Source organism: Oryzias latipes, chromosome 18 (genome assembly GCF_002234675.1).
Source record: "Oryzias latipes chromosome 18, ASM223467v1".
NCBI lineage: Eukaryota > Metazoa > Chordata > Actinopteri > Beloniformes > Adrianichthyidae > Oryzias > Oryzias latipes.
The window spans coordinates 14,697,174-14,721,666 of record NC_019876.2 but is presented as its reverse complement, the minus strand read 5'-3'; the positions used below and the strand labels follow the sequence as shown (position 1 = coordinate 14,721,666).

The following is a 24,493-nucleotide window of genomic DNA, read 5'->3' as shown; positions in this document are numbered from 1 at the left end:
ACCTGTGGAAAGCTGGTTCACTCTTGCTACCCCAAAGGTGAACATTGGAAGCTGTGTTTAAAGCAAGACAAATGTAAGGAAAATTCTAAATCTCCTGGATTTTGTTTTTCAAACGCGTAGTTCCTTCGTCAGCCAACAGGTGTCACTATTTCACAGCCTTGCATTGTAAGCACGTGACAAAGTGTGAAAGTTAGGGGTACATGAGCGCCAGTAGGCTGTTTTCATAGGGACGTTTTCCATGACATTTTAAAGTCACAGTTCGAGCTCCTGAGCTCATCCAGTTTCTTCTGTAGCAGAGAAGCGGTTTGCTCGTGTCGACCATGTCCAGCAGAACCATACTGCACCCCTCCTTCCTGCCGCTGTCCGCGCGCCACCATGGAGGAGCCGAACGTGAGTTGAACAAACATATGCGCGATTAAGTTTATTTCCATTTCAGTGTATATTCAAATATACACCCTGAAATAATAATCTGTTTTATAAACTGTCTGAAGATCCATAAATCCCTAATGAAACAGTAAAATCTTTCCTAGTACACCAGAGGCTTCCAGCTCTGATCTGTTTGCTCAGCTGTTGGACAGGACAAGTTATAAAAAAAATAAAAGTAGATTATTATTTTTGAAATAAATGTGTTTTCTCCACAGTTCATCCGATTTTCCCTGAAGAGGTTTTCTATATTGACCCCAGCATGAGATGCAGGAAGAGGATCCCCAATTTACTGACCCGGATGAGGGTGAGATAAGCACCCCAAAAAAATTACAGGAAACAAAATAGTACTAAAATGTCAAATATTAATTATAAAAGTAAGCGACTGGTCTGAATTTAAGTCTATATAATACATCAAAATCTTAAAACATTAATAGTTAAAATCATTTTTATTATTATTTTTTTGAAACCTTAAAAATGTGAGAAATGATTAAAAACAATGTGTTGGAACATTCTGAAACGAGTCCAGATGTGAATTTGATGGAACCCCGCAAAAAAAAAAAAAAAAAAAAAGGTATGTTACAGGTTTGGATGTTTAGGGACTTTGTAAAGACCCGCTACGATGAAAATGATACTTTTTAACAGGTTCTTGTGGCATTTCTTTTAACATATAATAAGAAAAATACACGTAAGTCCTAATTGTTGTAGAAATAATTCATGATTGTAAAAGAACCTTAAAATAATTATTTCAACTTTTACTACAGATGGATCCCATAACTAATCTATTGTTTCTTTTGTAAGGTTTTTGATTTCTCAAAGCTCAACACTCCACAGCCCATCATGTCGTCCCGTATGGCTCCACCGAACAACCCCGACCCGTTTAGATTTGGACCCCATCCGACCAGAGACCTGGGCAGCCTCACGTGGAGAGGTTGTTCTTTGGACACCCACTTGCAGCCTCCTCGGGCGGTCATCCAGCTATCACAAGAGGAGGACCAAGCCATTACCAACCTGCTGACACTGCACCACCAAGGGGCCACAGGAAGCAACTGCACTGAGCAAACAGGAAGTCTTTTAAACCCTGAGAGGAGCTGCTGCGAGGCAGCGCCGATGAGCCCCGGAGCTCTGCAGAATCCAAGGGGGGAGAGAGGCTGGTCAGAAGAGCTGAGATGGTCTGAAAGTCGTGACCACGATCGCAGCAGATTTAGCTGCGTCACGGAACTCGGAGATGAGGATGGAAGGGCGTGTGGACCAGGGTCAGAGGTCAGCAGAGCCAAGGAACTGACTGAGTTGGAAGTGGATGCCGTGCATGTGCTCCTCAATCTCAGCAATCTTAAGTAACACATCAGGGAAATCTTTTTAAATAATAGTGGATTTCCTCGCATACAAAAACATTTGTCTTAAAATGTATGTAGATGCTTCCTTGAAGAATTCTAATGCAAAGTTTCTGACATAAACTTTAACAAAACAAGAGTTTTTTATTTAATCCAGTGAGTTGAAGGAGCTTCATTTACATTTTGTACATGTGCAGTAATACCACACCACGACCTGCAGGGGGAGCTGCAGGAAAGTTCATTGCCAGCACAGTGGCTCCGCCCACATTTTGCATGTTAGGGAAAAACTAATGCTTCAACGCAGAAATGTGCCACTTTGTTTGTCCATCAGAGGAAATAAGTGTTCAGGACTTGATTTTTTTGGCAGTTTTGGTTCTACTGAACGGGGCGGGGCTTGTTGGTGACTATCCTGGCGGCCTGGATCACCCTATAGCGCTCGCGGAGGTTTCTCCTCCTCACGTGCTCGTTTGTGATCTCGATGACGTTGGCGATGGGGAACCAGCCCTTCTGCCCGTCGCACAGGCGCTTGCCCTCGTACCAGCCTGCAAACAAAAGACGGGGAGGGGGACAGGAAAAGGGGGGGGGGGGGGGGGGGTTTCTATGGTTCATGCAACAACATTGAAATCTAAATCTGTATATGAGAGTTGAGGTGTGAAACAAGATCAAAAATTACAACCAGAAAGAATAAAAAGATCCCTAAAGGATTGACGTGTTTTTTTCCCCGTACCCTCGTTGGCTTTGCGGATGACGTTAATGATCTCGGCGGGCTCCAGGGAGAGCTCGTCCGCCTGCTGGGCGACGTACTGCTCCACACACTGAACCTGAGGACAATCTAACGCACACAAAAGCAACGCGGGAAGATCAGATGACGGCGAGATGACGGACGGACGGGAAGCGTGCGCCTTGCCAGCTCCTCTTACCCCAGTCCTCGTAAACCACCTCGTCTTCATCGCCGTCGGCGGTGGTGGAGCTGGGGAAAGCTGCCAGCCACCTGTGCATGTCCGACCTGTAGAAGGAGAGCCGCGGTCAGTCAGGGCTTCTGCAGTGGGAGGATCTTATCTCTGCTTAGTCCCCGCCCACAACGCAGAGGGGAATCTCTAATCAACTGCTGCTCTGCAGAGACTATGTCCTAGAAATCAATACAGGATTTTGGCTAAAAACGGCAGGGTTTACTGCAGTCAATAAAAATAAATAAAAAGCACGTTCTATTTTTTTTTTTTTTGCAATTTTCATTCTAATATTTTTCGAGAGTCGGGACAAAAAACCTTTGGAAAAACGGATTTTTTGTTAAAAAAAGATTTAGATTTTCATGATAGTTATTGTTTTATACATTATTAGCACTCATCTTCATTCTGACAGAAATGTTTTCACGATTATAAAGATGTTTTTTTTAATGCTGGTGACTTTTGTGACTTCATGCAGAGGACAAGAGAAATAACCATTAGTCATCTTAAAAAAAGTCATTATCTCGGCTAAAACATAACACCAGTATTCACAACACAGTGAGTCAATCAACTCTAAATTTATGATTTTTATCCATAAAACTACTTTTTTTTTTAAATGTGGGAGATGTTTTGTCCTGACACTCAACAATCAGTGAACTACAAAAACAAAGAACTAAAAACTATCTGCTCATGAAAACTATGAGATGAGCTGCAATTAAAAGTAGAAAGCCACAAAGTGTCTCAGACATGATGGGTTTTATTCTTCCCGCTGACTTTATCCACCAACACCACAGAGAAAAACCTTGGATTTGGTTCCATTGACCAGAACTGAAAACGAGCTCCAGCCGCAGTTTGTCTGAAACTCGCCATAAATGATCACAAAACATTCCAAGTTGTCATTATTGTTGAAATAATCTCCACAGAAACACAGAATATGGTTCTTCTGAAGTTCCAGGAATGACATCACTTATCTCCTCGCTAAAAAAACAATTCAAGTGAGAAAAAATGACCTCAAAGTTGACCACACCCACAATGTGAGCGTCCAGCAGGTCACACACAGACTTTGCTGCTTTGTGCCCGATATTGTCGTCAGGATCGACTCACAACACCACAGAAATAAACAAACACTTCATGTTGGTCAATATTTAACCCTTCCAAGGTTTTTCTCTGTGGTGTTGGTGGATAAAGTCAGCAGGAAGAACAGAAAACATCATGTCTGAGACACGGAGCCACACTTTGTGGCTTTGCAGCTTCTTCATCTTGTAGTTTTCATGAACAGATGACGTCATCGCCCAGCCTGTTTGGACTTTGGACTACTTCTGTCTTTGGACTATTTGAACCACTTTATTTTTTAAATTGAATGCAATAAGCTTTCACAGTTACGCCATCATGACTTCTGCAGCTTTCAGCAGTCATTGCTGCTTCCTCCCTCTCATGAAGCTCACCAGAACCGCTTCTCTCATGCTGCTGATGTGGAAGGACTTGGAGTAAAGACTGCATTTGTCACGCTTTAGTGTTTTTCAGTAGCCACAGTTGAAACCTCTCCTTGGAAAGCCACTCGATGGTAATTAAAGCTACATTTCCCGGCCTTTTGAAGCATTTCACGATAGCAAGCTGAAAACGCCACGTGCTGAACTGATGACCCGCTCTGCGGCGACGTAAACTCCCATCATCCATAGCGTGAGGTCGAACTTTTGCCACAATTTAAAGTCTCGTGTCATTTTTTTAAATGTTTTTTGCATCCAAAATATTAACATTTCATGACTTTTCCAAAACTTTACAGCAGATTTAAATTTCACAAACTTTTCAAGGACCTAGAAATGGCATGTTCAATTTCCCCAAAGTTTCCCCTGCAGCAGTGTTTGCTTTGTGTTGCTAAAAAATGTTGCAGGTGGTCCTGTGAGGATACTGACTGGGAGGGGGCTTTGATGAGGCGCTCATTCATGCGTCCCTGGTGGTTTTCCAGCAGCGTCAGGACGAAGCAGTTCTCAAAGGGAAGCCCGCTGCTGCCCCCTTCCTCCATGATCTGCGCCTGCACCAGGGAGCGGTGCGCGTGGTCGATGACCACGAAGCGCTCCGAGCTACAAAACACAAAAATATCAAGCGTTTGCACAAAAAAAAAAAGACAAATAAAACGTTTGCTTTAGTGTATTTTATTCTGAGGGGCTTATTTGATTATTTTCTGGCATGTGGGGATTGTTGTTTGTTTGTTTTTATTTACAGCACCATGAGCTGTTCTTTTCACATGAAAGGTGCTCTAGAAATGAAGTTAATTTGAATTTGAAAGTACATAAAGAGATTCTAGCATTTCCCTTAAAACACACACACTTCTCGTTGCGTTTGAGGAAGTTTGAGCCGTTTGGTTCTCAGTTTTAAGGCCTATTCTTTCCTCTCAAAGGGAGCTCAGAGGATTTTATAAAATCCATTCACTGCAACAGGAGTTCCCTAAAACTTATTACTATTATTTTTCTACCTATGTAGAATGAAACCTCAAAGCAGCAAGGACAGCTTTCCGTGTGTGCGTTCACGGCGTTCGTTTCTCTGTGAGGGGAGGAGCTAAAGGGGCTTCAACATCATTTATTTGTGGACAAACTGTTTATAAAAGAAAAAAGAAGCTGACTTTTTTTTTCCATTTTTAGATTTATTTATCATTACTTTTGTCAGTTTTTGGGTGATCTTAGGCTGAAGGGGGGGGCGGGCTGACAGCCGTCCGGACCCGCTGATGATGATGATGATGCCAAGCGACTCTTCTGCGGCTCGAAAGCAAATCGGGTAATAATGAGCCGGTGCTGCTCTTCAGTACTGAAAACAGGAAGTGGTGCTGCAACGGCAAACCGGCCTCTGCCAGAAATATTCTGAAGAGATTGTAACCCCTGTGCTATCCTAGGCACTTTACCATTGGGAGTTGGGTCATCTAGACCCACTAGACAGTGCTCTGAACCTTTTTTCTTCAATGATTTGTGATCTTCACTGGTGTCCATGGATTACATGAAATCCTCTCCACCTTTATCCACCTTTGTCATGGTAGGGAGAACACGTCAATGTAAGGGTGGGGTCATTTTGACCCCACAAGATAGCACAAGGGCAAACTAACTAACTAACTAACTAACTAACTAACTAACTAACTAACTAAATAACCTATTATTTATTGAAAGTATCAGCATTTCTTAAAGTCAAAGAAAGGCGTTTTTGGCGGCGTCTCACCCTTTCTTGACGGCGATCACCAGCAGATCGTTGAAGAGGAAGAAATGGACGGGGCTGAACTTTCCCCGCACGTTGAAGAGCGTTGCTCCTTTGGACATTTCCTGGAGATCTCCTCTCTTCTCCAGATATCGGTTCTGGGAGATGATCGGGACCGCCTGGCGACAGAGTTCACATCTTTAAAGTAAATAAATAAATAGATGTGATGTAGTCATCTATTTATTTTTTATTTTTTTAAAAGGCAGACCTTTAGCTTATCGAACTCAAGTGTTTTGGAAACTTCAATCAGCTCCTCCATCTGCCTCATTTTTCCCACCTCGGTGTTGCACTCGCTGATGATCTGCGTGACAAAAAAATGTGTCGTTTTAGGGGATTTACATGTATGTCGAGCTGCTGGAGTGGCGTGAAGAGATGCGAGGAAAAGGGAGGCGCGTTTACCTTGGAGACAGACTCCAGAGCCTTGGAGGCCGACTGCTCCTCCTTTGTCCCCTCTTTCGTCCTCTTCAGGATGTTCTACGGCAAAAGAACATCACATTTGTCCTTCAGCAACACATTTTTTTAAATCCAATTCTTGAAAAGGTCAGAAGGTTAAGGGCTGACGTGTTTGCTAGCAGATAGGAATGCAAAGCATTTCAGAAAAGCTGCATCTCAGTCATTCAGGTTGTTTATTGAGGATATTTCAAAGCAGCCTTATGTGTTTAACTTAAAAAATGTATTTCAAATTGTAAAAATGTAGATTTAAACTGCAAAAAAGGAATCTTCACCCATAAGAACCCAGGCCCATTTTTTTCTTCAAAATAAAATGTGTATTTTACCACAAACTAAGTGGACCACGGAATCCATTTCTGATATTTTTCTGTTACACTGATGTCATCATGGCTTCTTATGGGTTAAGAAAGTAAAAAAGACCCTTATTTTAGGAAGAATTGTCTTATTTTTTATTCAAAATACTCTTATTTTGAAAGTTTTTCAAACTTTTAAAAAACTCTTAGTTTAAGAAAACGTGTCGTAAGTGAGCAGAATGTTTTGAATTCTTGGTAAAACCACTGTTCCTCACTCCATTGGCAATTTTTTTTATTTTTGAAGACATTTTTCAAAGTTTGAGAATATTTGAGTTATTTTGAGAAGACCTGTTTTTGCAGTGAACGTATGATTATGTACATTCAGTGATTATGGACATGCAGTTATTATATACATCCTGTAACGCTGTAAAACAAGACAATATATTTTTTTCTTAATTTGGAGAATAAAATAATTTTCAATCAATGATGGGTTTGCTTATGTTTGATAATCTGAACTTTAAAAGTAGGAAGCTGGAGCTCTGACAGCTTCCCAGTTTTTTTGGAAAGAAGCCACTGTTCTCTGCTCTGACACATTTAAATGTGGAAACAAGGAGCGGCAGAACGGGTTCCTCAGGTTCATGTTAGAGAACAAAAGAAAGGAGAGGAGCAGTGATGAGCTGCTGTTTTGGTTCAGATTGGAAAAAGAAACTCATTTCACAGGATTATTTCTATGAATTAGGATAAAGTCAAGATGTCTTTGAGATTTTCCTTATTTTATTTGAAGAGTAAACCAGGTCACCTCGATGAGCATTTTGATGCGGGTTATTCGCTGGAAAGGCAGCAGCAAGAAGGACACGAAGGGCAGGCGCTGGCACTGCGGCGATTCCTGCAGGCGAGCTATGACCGCTGCAAACTGAGCGTTGGTCTTCCTGCAGAGATCACAACACACAGAGATCACAACACACACAGAGATCACAACACACAGAGATCACAGCACACAGAGATCACAGCACACAGAGATCACAACACACAGAGATCACAACACACAGAGATCACAACACACAGAGATCACAACACACAGAGATCACAACACACACAGAGATCACAACACACACAGAGATCAAAACACACAGAGATCACAACACACAGAGATCACAACACACAGAGATCACAACACGCAGAGATCACAGCACGCAGAGATCACAACACACAGAGATCACAACACACAGAGATCACAACACACAGAGATGACAACACACAGAGATGACAACACACAGAGATCACAACACACAGAGATCACAACACAAAGAGATCACAACACACAGAGATCAAAACACACAGAGATCACAACACACAGAGATCAAAACACACACAGAGATCACAACACACACCAAGATCACAACACACACAGAGATCAAAACACACAGAGATCAAAACACACACAGAGATCACAACACACAGAAATCACAATACACAGAGATCACAACACATACAGATCACAACACACATAGATCACAACACACAGAGATCACAACACACACAGATCACAACACACAGAGATCACAACACACAGAGATCACAACACAGAGATCACAACACAGAACACACAGAGATCACAACACACAGAGATCACAGCACGCAGAGATCACAACACACAGAGATGACAACACACAGAGATCACAACACACAGAGATCACAACACACAGAGATCACAACACACAGAGATGACAACACACAGAGATCACAACACACAGAGATGACAACACACAAAGATCACAACACACAGAGATCACAACACACAGAGATGACAACACACAGAGATCACAACACACAGAGATGACAACACACAAAGATCACAATACACAGAGATCACAACACATACAGATCACAACACACATAGATCACAACACACAGAGATCACAACACACACAGATCACAACACACAGAGATCACAACACACAGAGATCACAACACAGAGATCACAACACAGAACACACAGAGATCACAACACACAGAGATCACAGCACGCAGAGATCACAACACACAGAGATGACAACACACAGAGATCACAACACACAGAGATCACAACACAGAGATCACAACACAGAACACACAGAGATCACAACACACAGAGATCACAGCACGCAGAGATCACAACACACAGAGATGACAACACACAGAGATCACAACACACAGAGATCACAACACACAGATATCACAACACACAGAGATCACAACACACAGAGATCACAACACACAGAGATCACAACACACAGAGATCACAGCACGCAGAGATCACAGCACGCAGAGATCACAACACACAGAGATCACAACACACAGAGATCACAACACACAGAGATCACAACACACAGAGATGACAACACACAGAGATCACAACACACAGAGATGACAACACACAAAGATCACAGCACGCAGAGATCACAACACACAGAGATCACAACACACAGAGATCACAACACACAGAGATCACAACACACAGAGATCACAACACACAGAGATCACAACACACAGAGATCACAACACACAGAGATCACAACACACAGAGATCACAACACACACAGAGATCTCAACACACAGAGATCACAACACACAGAGATCACAACACACACAGAGATCACAACACACACAGAGATCACAACACACACAGAGATCAAAACACACAGAGATCACAACACACAGAGATCACAACACACAGAGATCACAACACACAGAGATCACAGCACGCAGAGATCACAACACACAGAGATCACAACACACAGAGATGACAACACACAGAGATCACAGCACGCAGAGATCACAACACACAGAGATGACAACACACAGAGATCACAACACACAGAGATCACAACACACAGAGATCACAACACACAGAGATCACAACACACAGAGATCACAACACACACAGAGATCTCAACACACAGAGATCACAACACACAGAGATCACAACACACACAGAGATCACAACACACACAGAGATCACAACACACACAGAGATCAAAACACACAGAGATCACAACACACAGAGATCACAACACACAGAGATCACAGCACGCAGAGATCACAACACACAGAGATGACAACACACAGAGATCACAACACACAGAGATGACAACGCACAGAGATCACAACACACAGAGATGACAACACACAGAGATGACAACACACAGAGATCACAACACATAGAGATCACAACACACAGAGATCACAACACACAGAGATCACAACACACACAGAGATCACAACACACAGAGATCACAACACACAGAGATCACAACACACACAGAGATCACAACACACAGAGATGACAACACACAGAGATCACAACACACAGAGATCACAACACACAGAGATCACAACACACAGAGATCACAACACACACAGAGATCTCAACACACAGAGATCACAACACACACAGAGATCTCAACACACAGAGATCACAACACACAGAGATCACAACACACACAGAGATCACAACACACACAGAGATCACAACACACACAGAGATCAAAACACACAGAGATCACAACACACAGAGATCACAACACACAGAGATCACAACACACAGAGATCACAGCACGCAGAGATCACAACACACAGAGATCACAACACACAGAGATCACAACACACAACACACAGAGATCACAACACACAACACACAGAGATCACAACACACAGAGATGACAACACACAGAGATGACAACACGTAGAGATCACAGCACGCAGAGATCACAACACACAGAGATCACAACACACAGAGATCACAACACACAACACACAGAGATCACAAAACACAGAGATCACAGAACGCAGAGATCACAACACACAGAGATGACAACACACAGAGATGACAACACACAGAGATCACAACACACAGAGATGACAACACACAGAGATGACAACACACAGAGATCACAACACACAGAGATCACAACACACAGAGATGACAACACACAGAGATCACAACACACAGAGATCACAACACACAGAGATCTCAGTCGGCCGGCTGGTGGGAAGCTGCTGCCTTCCTTGCAGTCTGACCTGCTTCCAGTGGTTTCTGCATGGGAGGCGTTGCTTACATGAGCACGGCGTACGTCTTCTCCTGATAAATCTGGTTGCGCACGTAGTCGATGTAGGCAGGGAAGTTGTGCTGAGAGTGGTAGTGGATGATGTCACAAATGTCAGGGAAGACGATGTCCTGAAACACGCGGTCCTCCAGGTCCTTTAGGAACCTGCAGCATCGAGCAGAGAGAGTCTCCAGAAGCAGCAAGACGCCGTAATGTTGCCATTAAAGGCCCACTTTGATGAAAATTGTGTTTTTGGGTGCTTTCAACGTGTTCTTGTAGCATTTTTCTGATTATGGAGGACTTGTATACAGAAAAGTAAGCCTAGAATTGAATTTCTGAGTATTTCCAGAAACAGGTTTTTTTTATATAGTCACAATTTGAATGAAAAGACTGCTGGAAACGCTTTTACAATAGATCAAAATATGATGGGAGTAGGACTTTAAAGTGAATTCCTCACCTCTCGCTGACCTCGCGCACCCGCAGGATGTTGGAGAAGAGCGTTTTGGTGTCCCTGATGATCAGCGCCTCCCCCAGCTCTCGGTTCTCCAGGAAGTGCTCAGTCAGAACGTGCAGGGATCGCAGGTAGGAGGTCTCTGAGGTCAGGACTTCAAACATGCTCTGTGAAGGAGAAAACGTTCAGGAGGAGCCACTTCCCTTCCTTGAAAAAGGCTGACTGATGCGGAGAGCTCAGCTGGATAAACTCCACATGAATTCCAGCCGTAGTCTAAGAGCCAGAATGGACATCTATGTTCTATAACCCTTGTGCTATCTGGTTCCTCCTCCTCACCTCCTGGTACTTGCACTGTTCAGGCGTGAGCGTCTCCAGCACGCCGCTCTCCCGAACCTGGGGGAGATCCTGCCACAGCGTGCTCTTGTCTGCGGGGATGGGGCTGCTTCGGGGTCCCCCTCCGTTGGAGCTGGGGCGGGCGGCCCAGTCGTAGTCGGCGCTGGTTTTGCTGATGTTCCGGCACACGGTCTGCCGACGGATCTCCTTAGTGATGACGGAGGCGCGGTACGTCTGGTACAGAGGCTCTGAAGGGAAAGGTGACAGAAAAACCCGCATTTTACTCCAAAATTGGAGGAATTCAGGTAATCTAGTAAAGTGCTAATTCCAGTTTCTCCCCTATAAAAGATAAAAATCAGGTCTGCAGCTTTCAGCCTGTAGGAATGTCCGTCTGAGTTTTCTCCGTTTGTTTACTGCATTTGTTTTCAACAAGTATCTATTAGCTTTTGCTTCAGTTTTTCTCCTGATCCCACCGGGTCTGGGTTAGCTAGTCCTCGGGTTTGCTAGTGCACTGCAAAAACTGAATCTTCAGAAAGAACAAAAGACTCTTTTTTTCTGGCTAGAAAACCAATCTAATCAAGATGAAGCAAAATAATCTTGAGGAAGTTTGAGGAAACATGTCTTAGCGACTACAAGTTATTTCTTACAAGAGGAGTTCTTGGTAATAAAGACCATTTTTCTTACAGTGTTGGCAGTTTCTTTGTGTGTGTGTCTATGAGGCCTGTTTTTACAGCAGCATCACATCTTTGGTTCTCCTGTGGTTCTCTAGTTTTCATGTTTGGACCTTTTGGTTTTGTAAATCGTGTTTCCATTTAGGTGAGAAATGATTTGGGTGTTCGTCTAACTTGCAGCTCCGTCTGGATTCACACACCAGGCTGCAGAGCATTCCCAGAATGCATTTCTCTGCCAGGCTAACATTAAGACGCTGATGCGTGCTTAGACTAACGACTATAGAAACATAAGTAAATATTGAGTAATTTACGTTAAAATACGAAAAAGGAAGCAGATTTGAAAAGTGGGCCTTCCGTCTGCTCCTTCTAATCTTATTGTAGTATGAAATTTGGGTCAAATAATAAAATAATAATAACTGCTGACTGATATAAGGTCCAAAATAACATATAGATTCCATATGTTTAACCCTTGTGCTATCTTAGATGACCCCACCCTTACATTGATATGTTCTCCCTACCATGACAAAGGTGGATAAAGGTGGAAAGATTTCATTTAATCCATGGACACCAGTGAAGATCACAAATCATTGAAGAAAAAAGGTTCAGAGCACTGTCTAGTGGGTCTAGATGACCCAACTCCCAATGTTAAAGTGCCTAGGATAGCACAAGGGTTAAGTCCCACTCCAATCATCTTTTGATCTATTCTAAAAGCATTGCCAGTGGTCTTTTTATTACGTTTATGCCATTTTTAGCCCAATATAAAAAGCTGTATGGTTTTCTTTGACATAGTTTCTGCAGATTAGCAGGAGTATTTCATCAGAAATTTACCTTTGAGTTGGAGCAGAGCAACTCTACCAATTTTTTACGTCACAAATATTTTTTCAAACTGCATTTTTTTCGTCTGCTCCTGATTCAAGACGATATGAGATAAGAAAAACTCAGACATGCAATTTTAAGATCAGTTTTCTTTCTAAGAACACGATAAAAACACCCAAAAAAACATTTTCATTTGAGCTTTTACATGAGATCAAAAGATGATTGAAGTGGGACTTTAAATTAATGATTGACTGTAAATGTCCAGATGGAGACGTTGTTTGTCCTCACCGTGTTGGAGGCGGGACTCCCAGAGGGAGGAAATCTTCTTTTTGATGGAGTCTCTTCTGGTCACAGGCCTAAACCAGGAAGGATGGATCAATATGTCAATAATTCAGAGTGTTTATAATGAGGCACACAGTGAGGGATTTACTGATTCTTGGTAAAATAAAAACTGAAGAAGAAGTTAGTGAGAACTCACAGCTCTGCTTCCTCGTTCCCTTTGTTCTCCTCTTCTGTCGATGACAATAAAGAATCGTGAGATTTTTTGATCAAGTAACCTCAACTAGTGGATTTTAAAAAAAGGACTAACCTTTGTTCAGTGAGTGGGGGGGTAGTGAGGCGGAGCTGTGCCGCCTGTCGTCTGTCCTGGGAGGCGGAGGGGCTGCTCTGACGGGCTGCAGGGTGTTACTCCCAGCCAGGGCGGCGCCCCGCTGTGGGCTCAGCCCTGTGGCGCCAGGGATGTTGGTGAGGGAGTTACATCTGTCGATTGCCACGGCGGGGATGGGTGGCAATGGGATGGGGATCCTGGGGGGGATGTCAGGCGGAACGTCCGGGTTCTCGGCGTCGGCTGCGTCCCTCAAGGTGCTGCAAGGCAGTCTGTTCTGGCGAACCGCCGTGCGCACTTTTATGTCCGGGACGATGAGTTTCTCTGGCTTTTTGGGGGCGGGGTGGAACACGGGGAGCGTGAACTCATAAATATCATCTTCTTCCACTTCGGCGGGCTCCGGTGGAGGAGGATCCGGATGAACTGCGGGGGAACCCGAGTCTGACTGCCTTCTGGGGGCCTCGGCGAGCAAAGCGTTTAAAGAGCGCTGGAATTGAGCTTTCTCCTGCTTCACACCCCCGTCGACCTCAGAAGTCCTGCACTCCACCTCCCTGTCCGTCTGCTTTTCTTCCCTGACCCCACCCGCCTGCTTCTCCTTGGCGTCCTTCACTCTGCAGCCTTCATCCTCCTCCTCCTCCTCCCCAACCACAGGCACCCACATCAGCATCATGCCGGGCCTCTGCAGGTGGCAAATGCAGCTGCAGTCCGCCTCGCAGCGGGTACGGGGGGTGGAGCGCTGACCCTGCTCCGCCTCCACTTCATCTCCTCCAGTCAGGGCCTCCACCTCCTTTCCATCGGGCGCTGCATCCAAAGAGAAAGAGACCCAACGAGCCGTGATCAATTCCTGACGCTTTTCTGTCATCGTTCAAGAAAAACTCCTTCGGGTCGTCACGGCGACATCATTTTAACTCTGACTCCTCAACACTACCAAAGACTCAACAGCAGCCTGAAGACAAGATGCTTCTTCAACTGTGCATAAGAAGGTGGAGCAGGAAAACTGATGATCGTGGGGAAAAGAATGAATACAAGAAGAACCGTGAAAAAGAATGAAGTCAAACCGCTCTGCGCCGCCACGTGAACGTGTCCTCCTTCTGTAAAACATTCTGACATGCTAGCGTGAACAAAAAGTCCTGAAATCTGTAGTTCTGCTGCTCTCTGTTCACTGCTAAGCTCTGACAAAGTCATCAGAAGAGACACTCCAGAAAATAAACCCAAAGTTAAAGAAGAATCCACCCACAATGTTGTTTTTAGGAGTCTATTTGCATCTAATTCACAAAAACCTTTTAATTCTTTTAGATTCACAAACTTCCAATTCAATATTTGATTTAATTAATAACTTTACACATTTCCATCCAGGAAAAAATATTTGATATAAGTAGTGATATAAACTGATCAAATGTGGATCTTTTAGTATTAAAATTACATAAAAAATGAACAGAAAAGGCTAAAAATCAGACATTTAAATCAAAAACTGGTGAAAGGATTTGACAAAAGTATGTGACATCTTCTAAATCAAGATTGAGTTTGGTATTCAAGTTTTTTAATTAGTAAAAAGTTTTAAAAAAATTAAAAAAAGATGAAGTGCCAGGGTGAACAGTAATAAACCAAAAACTGTTCCCACATTTGGGCTGATCTGTGACTTCCTGTTCATGGATGCTGCTGATGACTGACAGCCTCTGGTTGAATTTAAATCGACTGAACCTGTAGGAGGGATGACGCTCCCACAAAAACAAAGACACCTTTGGAAAAGGTGTGGATTTTCTATTTCCAGTTGAGGTTGCATCAAAAGTTCAACCATTTAAAACTACTGGAGCTTTTAGAAAGCAACATTTTCTTTTTGATTTTTCAGCTTCTTTTGTTCCAGATCAAACAAAAATGCAGAAAAGCATCAAAACAAACCATTTGACCTTCAGTTATAGTGACTATAAGCCGTTAAAAATGTGATGTTTTATGTATTAAGTTAAAAAGAAAAGGTTTTAATTTCCTTTATGGATGTTTGTGCTCAGATGTTTTTAACTTCATGGTCTCACCTTTGAGGATGAAGTAAAAACTCTAAAAACTCTTGATGCTTTAACGTCGGACAAAGCATTACAGCCACCATGAAAGAAAAAATAAATAAATTCATATATGAGAATAAAGTGGTATAAGTATTATAATTTAATTTAAAAGAATAGACGTATAATGATGAGAAAAAAGTGTAATTCTACAAGAACAAAGCCACGAGTAACTCCATGAATGCATCAATTTATGGTGATGTCATAAAGCTTTAGTTTATCAGAGGAATCCATGTCCCATGATGCATTGGACCTCTTTGCTAAACAGTATCATGTTTATGATAAAACAATATTGACTCATCAAAAAAACACAAGTATTTCCTTATTGGTGGAACCAAAGCTGAAGGAACCGCTTACAATGCGTTCTGCGTCTCTCATACTGACACTATTGTTCTTTTTCTTGTTTTGCCTCATAAATTTATGACTTTAATCTCATAAATTCTTAATTCATAACTTGTAAAATTATAACTTCCTTAGCTCATAATTCTATGAGTTTATTGTTGTAAATGTTTGACTTTTTTCCTTATAGTTTTACAACTTTGAATTGATTTTAAAGTGGCTGTATTACTTTAAGAAAACAAAAAGATGGTTCAAAAAGTTTGGAATTTAAATTTTTTTCTACTGGTTTTAGAAGAAAAAAGCTAATAATTAAATCTGGAAAGACTTAGAAAGATCTGTATCTTTTTGTGCAAAGTGAAAAAAACATAAGCCAGATACTTTTTTGTGAATATTTTAATGGTTTGATTTGGTTATATATTAGATACATTTTTTCATGTGTGATTTCTTTTAGCTCCATTTATAACTTTTCCCGCTTTTTTCCTTTTTTGGTTCATTTTTTTCTCTTTCTCACAAATCCTAAATCGCATGACCTTATTATGGAACCATTACATTTTTTTTTTGAGTTGATCTAAATAATTCAGCTTATATGTGGACTTTTTTTCTCTTTTCTTTTTTTCTAATAACAAAGGAAATATTTGGAGACGACCTGATGCTGATTATTACCTAAAGAATTCCCAACTGGGTTGTAAATCCTGCAAATGTGCACGTTGAAGTAAAAATAAGGTAGATTTAGATCGATAATAACACTAAAAAATAAAATCTTAAGTGTTTTAACACAAAAAAAGTGTTTGATTAAAAATGTTTTTGAGATTTTTTAATGTTTAGCCAAGCTAACTTTAAAAAGGAGCAGCTGCTAACAAATGCAGCAGTTTAGGAAAAGACAAATGATCAATACTGTCAAATAACTAGAAAATGAACACTTCATGCTGAGTCAAAAGGTGACGGGAAATTGCTACATTTGAATTGGTGAACTAAAAATGGACATATGACATTTAAAACAAAAACCCAGCAGATATTCAGCTGAATTCAAAAGACGAAACAGCTGGGAACAAACAAGCTCCAGTCCAAGGAATGCCAGGAATGCTCTGCTTTCATTCATAAACTGATTAGTCGCTAAAACACAAATGTGTCTGACTCTGTCAGACTCTGACAGCTTTACGCTCAAACCGACTGATGATTTGAACCTGAACCTGTCAAAAACGCCTCCTAATTCTGCTGCTGCCTCTAAAACACTATAAAACTCTGATTTTCAAAATGATTCAAAAAGAAAAAGTTAAGTCATTTGGTAAGAAAATTGAAAGAATAAAATCAAACTGAAATGTCATACATAGACATGTTTAAAGTTAGTTTAGATTTTTCTACTTAATAAATAATGTGGTGTAAATTACTGTTTATGGGGTTTCAAAAGGAGAACCTCTGCTGTCAACAGCTGGGTTCCTACACTCGCATGTAAACACTCGAGGGATCAGCTGACCGACCTGTTCCTGATAGCTGCAGATCAGCACCACGATCAGCCTCGGTTCACACTCCCCTGCTCAAAAAAACTTCAGTTTCGTTCATAAATATCCGTCTGATAAACCCGACCGTGAGACTGTCTGAACAAAGGAAGTGAAAGTCACATGAGAAGAATCTAGGAAGAAGAAAAAACAGTTTGACATCAGGTCTTACTGTAGCTGTATGGAACGAACAGATGATGGGATGTCTTAGTAGTTTGGCGGCTCTAAATGTCTTCCTTTGAGGTCCTATCTTCACTTCAAGTGCCATTGAGGACAGTAATCTTAATCTGATCACCCGCTGCATTTTCTGTGTTTTTGAGAGATTCTGTCACTTTCAACAGCCATCCTTTGAGGTAAACTCTTAGTGCTATCATGGTGGAGGACTAGGATCCAAATCACTTTCTTTAAAATGTGCTCAAAAATGGTGGGAATTTAACCGCGGATGAAAGTCTGACTCACCAGTGAGTCATCCTTTTGTCTTAAATCTAATTTCATTAGCTGAACTGCAGCCATCTGACACATGTGAAAATAAGAACCCTGAGTACCTGGTCGACCTCCATCTGTGTCGTCCGCCTCCTCTCCTTCCTGGTTCTCCTTCTGCTTCCTGGCGAAGACGCTCCTCTTCAGGGGCAGCGGTGGCGTCTGCTCTACGCTCGCCAGGAGCTGGATGCTGCTCCGTTCTGGTTTGGGCTTTGTCCTTGGAGGTCTCTTAGTTTCTTTATCCGGTGTGATGTCCGCAGATCCATTAACCAGCTGCCCACAGAGTCCATTGAGCTCTTGCTTACTCAGTCTATTTACAATATTCTTCACCTTTCCTCCAGAAAAGTCAGAGATGGAGCTGCTGTCTGCGGGAGAAGACGTGGATGGAGGCTTTGGTGGGATCTCGGGTTTGGACTTGGTCTCACGCTTGAGGGGTGAAGGAGACCCCGAGCGTTCCTGATCAGACATGGCAGCTGCTTTTAAAAATGTTTTTTTTCCCCTCTTAGTCCCCAATAATCAGAGGACAGCTCTGAAGTGTCAGCCTTCCATCCTTTTCTAAAGAGAAAACAAAAAGGAAAACGACTTTTAAGGTGGAATATATTCTTAGTGGTTCCATATAACCATTAGACTGTAATCCTTAGACAAACTTTGAACCCTGTAAATGATCCACAAAAGTGAACTTTGACCTATAAAGAGCCCACACCTTTGTGCTGATTCTATTCAGTGGCTAGGAAATAGAATCATTTGCATTTGACGAGTGAAAAACCAAACTTCTCTCTGCAGAAGTTTGATAAATTGTTCTTGTAAAGCTTCACACTCAGAAAAGATAATCATTTTTCACTCAAACTGACAAACAGGAAATGAGGCCTTGTAACTTCAGAATTGGGACCTGCATGCTGATGCTGTTTTATTTATACCTAAAGCATGTTAGTATCAAACATCGAAATGGATCTAAAATCAAAACGTCAGGAGTTCCTCTTGAAACTTTACCTCAGATGTAAGACAGATCTGCACAGATCTGCACTTTTAGCCAAAGAACTGAGACTTGACTTGAGACCAAACATCGGACACCCAATTTGGACTTATTAGCCAATCTTTAAGGTTTGACTTGTACTTGTGACCAGAGATTTGGGACACTTAGTACTTGAGTTGGATCAAATACTTCAACTTGTGAACAAATATCAGTTCTTGTGACCAAGTACCAAATTGTACTTGTTATAAAGGACCTAAATTTGTTAGCAAATAGTTTTACTTATCACCAAAGACTAGGATTTTGGACCAAAAACTTTGACTAGTGAACCAAGATCTGTGATTGTTACCAAGGACTTGAACTTAGTATTATCGACCTGTACTTACGATCAAAGACCTGTACTTGTGACCAAATACTTTAACTTGTGAACAAAGATCAGTTCTTGTGACCAAATACTTGTACTTGTTATAAAGGACTCAAATTTGTTAGCAAATACTTATGACCAAAGACTAGGATTTTGGTGAAGACTTCAACTTGTAAACTAAGATCTGTGCATGTTACCAGAGACACGAGCTTGTTACCAAAGACTTGTATCTATGACCAAAGACTCAGACTTGGGATCAGATCCTGGATTAATTAACTTGTGACCAGACCTATACCTATTACCACGGACTTGAACTTGTTACCAAAGGCCTAAAGGTCTGTACCCATGACCAAAGACTTGGATTTGTGATCAAAGACCTGCACTACTTATTACTAAAAACTCAAACTTGTGGCCATCCATAGCCCATCTGTATATTCTGTTTTTTTACTTTATTTATTTAATTTTTTTATTACGCATAACATACGTTATGTCGTAATAGTGTACATAAGTTATTACTTCCCTTTTACTTTTTCTATTTTTGCACATTTTGTATTTTTGCACATTTTGAACACCCCTCAGTCTTTTGCACATTGCTGTAATTCTTTTCTGCTTTTTGAACTGCTGTAACAATTGAATTTCCCCAATGTGGGATCAGTAAAGAATATCTCTCTATCTCTCTCTCTCTCTCTCAAAGACCTGTACCTGTTATCAAGATCTTGTATTTGTTACCAAAGGTCTGTACCTATGAGCAAAGACTTGGGCATGAGGCCAAAGACCTGTGCTGAGGACAAAAGACTTTGACTTGTCACCAAAGACCTGTATTTGTTACCAAGGACTTGGACTTGTAAAACCCTCTAGAATAACAAATAACAGATCTGTTCAAAGAAGGGAACTTGTGAAAAAATCTTTTTACTCGTGAGCTAAGACTTGAGACAGGATCTGTACTCCTGACCACCAACTTGAGACCGGACTTGAACTTGCAATAAGTGACTTGTGAGCATTTCTGGTTCAGCTATAGGGCAACATATCAGTGGCAGCAGGAGTCAGCGGAGGGTCATGACATGAAAATGAGCAGCCGAAAATATATTTACATTTATCTAAATAAAAACTCAGCTTGAATGTCTGCAATCAGCAACTCAAATGGACTCGTGTGAGACATGAGTCATCAGTGAACTACTGTTTTGTCACAACCATGTGACCTCCTACTGTTGACTCGACAGGCTTCGGTTGTGCTCTGACATTCAGAGCTAGTCACCCAAGTTAATAACCCTGTTGTATGAAATGTGTGAAAATGGAAGCATGATGCAAGCCAAAATGCAATGTCAGTCTGCTCTCTGGGTGACCCGATGTCCTCACTGAATGTCCTCCGCAGCATATGTTTTTTTGATGAGTGAGCCACAACTAACACAACCATAACCCAGGGATAGTCATCCTCTGAGTCATAGCGAGTAAAAAACAGTGAGACTACACAAGGAGTGGCGTCAGCATTTCTGATTACACACAGATCACTGCAGAGTATTTTTAACTAAGATTAAAACCTGTTGTCTGCTGTTGGACTAGACTATCTGTATAACAGTATACCTAAGAAGGTTTGATGATCGGCACCAAACTATGATGACACAAGTTAAATTAAAAAAAACCTTATAGGTGGTGTTTATTTATTAATTTATTGACAAAAATCCAATTTTGCTGAACGATTTAAACGATTCTAATCATTTTTAAATTGGCATGTCAGGAGCAATTTTTTTGGTATTTTAAAATAAAAAAGGGTGGAATGGTAAGAAATAAAATAGATGCACAAATATAATATTTAGTAGGATTGAAACATTAGGGTACTGATTTAAAAAGACAAAAGAGGCGGGTTTTTGGTGCCTAAAAAACAAACAAAAAGTGGCCTTGTTATAGTGTTCACCCTGAGATTGTGAGTTCAAATCCAAAGTCGAGTCGTACCAAAAAGTGCGACCCAATGCATTCCTGGTTTACACTCAGAGTTAAGGGGTTGGATGGGGGGGGGGGGGTTAAATAGCGTTAGAAATAAGGGGGAAGAAATGGTTGTCCTGGCAAGTAATATTTGGTTGTCCTCCCCAATTTCTGGTTGTCCTTCGATACCAATATTCAACAGCAACGAAACCTACTCAGATGTCAGTACTTACATCTTTTTTTCTTCTATACATCTAGTATCAACTGCCTCTTATGATGGACATTTAAAAAACTTTTAAAACGTTCAAAACAAACATTTTACTAAATACTGAAGCATCTGGTGACACAAAGTATTGCCATGTAAATCAAATACTGTTACGGTCAAATGAAAATACTTTATCTTACACTATAATATATCAGAAAATTGATCACATTAACCAACACTGTAACCTAATGAGTATTTTTAAAATTTGGAACACTTTTATGGACTGGGACTAGTACAGCATTCCAAATATAAAGTAATATTTGATGTGATGAAAAGTTATAATATGATATAACATCTATTTCAAATAAACACATGTGTAAATGATACCATGTTTACATTTTGAAGACTAGATTAGTAAAGACTAATATCCCTGATCTTTTAAACAAGACATGCAGATGCGATGTTGTCATTTTGCAAAGTCTTTGGGCGTACTCGGTTTGTTCGGAAGTCACCTGACATCGTTCGTGTACGCTCGGTTTTATCTTAAAAAGTTGGATATCGGTTTCCCAAAAAATTTGAAAAATAGTCGAAAAATACCAAAATGTTGAATAAAAGACCAGGTTGTCACAGGGACAACTATCAGGTTCATTTTTGGTTGTCCTACGTGAAATCTGGTTGTCTCAGGCAAAAAGGTTAACCGCGTATTTCGAACGCTGGTTAAACCCCCAAATGATTCCTGAACGCGGCTGTGTCTGCAGCTCACCGCTCCTCCAGAGGATGGGTTAAATACAGAGGACAAACTTCAAACACCAAGGTGGGAGCTTTAAGTAAACAGGAATGTATTACTACAGATTAGAAATAGAGTTAAAGGTTTTGTCATTCTTTTCCTGTTTATAATAAATCAAGGAACGCCTGTAACTAACCAGCCAAGAACATTTCAAGAACAGACCGTTCACTTGAATGCAGAGTGAGATGCAAATAAAAGGTTAAAAGAAAAGAAAAAAAGAAGTACACCAGCAAGTCAAACCAGTTTGGTTGGGACGGGCAAAGCAGAAAAAAAGGTTGATACCTGATCCTAATGAGACTATTTGCCAGCAGACTGTTGTGTAATACTGATATTATTACATATTTTGAGAAAAACATAACGTTTCTCTGAAACACTAGAGACAGTAGCAACACTACACTAGGGTGTTCATGGTCAAGTTTTAGTCCCCCCCCCCACCGGCTATAATCCCTGTTCAAAGAATGACAGCCGCCCTTTAAAAGAAGAGTGTCTATCCTCAAAAAGAAACCGTCTATCCAGTCGAAATAATTTATTCGGATTGTGTCAATGCACTCGAAGACGCACCTAAACAATCTGCTCTGCTGACCTGGTTAGTTCAATGGCTGCCTCTTCCACTTTCTCACAAGTCTGAGCTCTTCAAGTCTGGGTCATGGGGACACTTATTCATCATGTGCAAAACTAATAGAGTCAACAACAGACGTGGCGTCGATATGCCCCATTCAGACTAATGCGTAAGTGCTTTAAGGAGTTGCAATCGATGCAGCTCCTTCTGTCTAAAAGGGTATCATCTGCCTTAAAGAATAACAAAAGCAATGGACCCCATATAATTGATTTTTGTCAAATACCCCTTAACAAACACATGGTAGGTTTATATACACCTATAGAGTGGGACAAAAAGGAAAAAACAAATGCAAATACACATTTTCAGGCAGAAAAAACCCACATATTTTTGTAGATATTTAAACTTTTTTCAAATACATGGATCCATTGTGAAATGAATACGTAGGGACACTAAATTGAATTTCTAAACCTGTTTAGCGGGAAAATGGGTCATAACATGTTTGTAAGGGATGCTATGATGATGATGAGATGGTCAGCTCCACGCTGGCCAGGAAGAAGACGGGAAGAGGGGGTGGGAACACTGGAAAAGGTGAACCAACTGAAGGCTGGGCTTTTTCTACACTATGCATTCATGTCGCTTTTGTTACACAGAAGACTACACACTTGTAGTAGAAAAAAAAGAAGTTGTTTCAGGAGGATAGTACATTTTTTATCAAAGAAAGAGGGGCATAAAAAGTATCGAAATCTTAAGCTAGCAGGGAGCTTTTTTTTACTGTACACCAACCTGCTCTGTAGCGTATGACGTTCGATAGCTAAAAATATTAATCCATGTTTTCGTATTTAACATTTTGAAGCCAGAATGTCATCTAAAAGTGCCATATGTAAAGTATATTACAATATATTAACACCAAACAGGTGCTTAAATTAATTTAGCTGCAAAAAATGAACTACTTTGGTTAGTACAAAATTAAAAAGGAGTTAGCTAAAACTTACCGGTGTTGTGCGGACTATGTATATATTTTTAGATGTGGTCCGGCTCTCATTTACGTTCCGCTTTATACTTTCCACGTATGTTCTCCCGAGGAAAAAAATAATAATAAGGGTTTTATAAGAAGGAGGAAAGTTTTTTTTTCTTCTTTTTTTAAAGAGGGCAAAATAGGAAAAATGTCTTCAGTTCATGAGTGCTGCCCTGTCAGGGTCGTTGTCTAAGCTCCCATCACCCCACTGCTGTTGTCCTGCCTTTGTTATGAGCAGCGTCGGTCTGCGTGAGAAGAGCGGACAGGGAAGAAGGAGGAGAGCTGCCGAACCCCCCGCGAGGCGCCCTCATCCAGCGCTAACGCAACCTGCTTCCGGGTTTGCTTTTCAAAATAAAGCTGAAATACCAGCATGTTTTAAAAACAGGAATATAAATACATTAAAACTAATAGATAAACATACAAGAGGTTATCAGCTTTTTTTTTCTTGTAGGCTTTTAAGATAGTTTGAACTTGTACTGAAACATCTAAATTTGTATGATTTCTAGGGGTTTAACGATTCATTTTAACACTGATTCAAGCATATCATGGTTTGTTGTAGCCAAAACGATTAATAATCGATTTTGGTTCACTTTAAAAATCTAATTCGATCCGATTCACCTTCCTAAAATTGATCCAGGACATCTTTAGCCAAAACTTACA

General features: G+C 41.1%; 2 protein-coding genes across 2 annotated transcripts; one reads left to right on the top strand and one right to left on the bottom strand.

Moving 5' to 3' along the window:
* Positions 1–76: 76 nt before the first annotated feature.
* LOC105356412 lies at positions 77–2,004 on the top strand. Its single transcript, XM_023966276.1, has 3 exons — positions 77–390; positions 642–730; positions 1,225–2,004. Exons 1-3 carry the CDS (start codon positions 321–323, stop codon positions 1,762–1,764), a joined length of 699 nt encoding a protein of 232 aa, XP_023822044.1. The 5' UTR covers positions 77–320; the 3' UTR covers positions 1,765–2,004.
* On the bottom strand, positions 1,882–24,120 carry LOC101161585 (ephexin-1). The gene is made up of 16 exons (XM_023966275.1): positions 23,811–24,120; positions 18,079–18,568; positions 13,630–14,445; positions 13,519–13,552; positions 13,329–13,396; positions 11,557–11,801; positions 11,227–11,387; positions 10,782–10,934; positions 7,484–7,613; positions 6,341–6,415; positions 6,150–6,242; positions 5,906–6,060; positions 4,615–4,782; positions 2,678–2,763; positions 2,485–2,589; positions 1,882–2,299 (listed from the first exon to the last, which is right to left on the bottom strand). The coding sequence occupies exons 2-16, from the start codon at positions 18,479–18,481 to the stop codon at positions 2,133–2,135; spliced, it is 2,859 nt and encodes a 952-aa protein (XP_023822043.1). The 5' UTR covers positions 18,482–18,568; positions 23,811–24,120; the 3' UTR covers positions 1,882–2,132.
* Positions 24,121–24,493: the final 373 nt, after the last annotated feature.

Excerpts from the sequence above, each read along its gene's own strand:
- LOC101161585 (XM_023966275.1), bottom strand. The coding sequence starts at position 18,481 with ATGTCTGATCAGGAACGCTCGGGGTCTCCTTCACCCCTCAAGCGTGAG. Across the intron at positions 13,397-13,518 it reads GGGAACGAGGAAGCAGAGCT|GCCTGTGACCAGAAGAGACT; the intron begins GTGAGTTCTCAC and ends TTCCTGGTTTAG. Across the intron at positions 2,590-2,677 it reads GGTGGTTTACGAGGACTGGG|ATTGTCCTCAGGTTCAGTGT; the intron begins GTAAGAGGAGCT and ends TGTGTGCGTTAG.
- LOC105356412 (XM_023966276.1), top strand. The coding sequence starts at position 321 with ATGTCCAGCAGAACCATACTGCACCCCTCCTTCCTGCCGCTGTCCGCG. Across the intron at positions 391-641 it reads CCACCATGGAGGAGCCGAAC|TTCATCCGATTTTCCCTGAA; the intron begins GTGAGTTGAACA and ends TTTTCTCCACAG. Across the intron at positions 731-1,224 it reads ATTTACTGACCCGGATGAGG|GTTTTTGATTTCTCAAAGCT; the intron begins GTGAGATAAGCA and ends TTCTTTTGTAAG.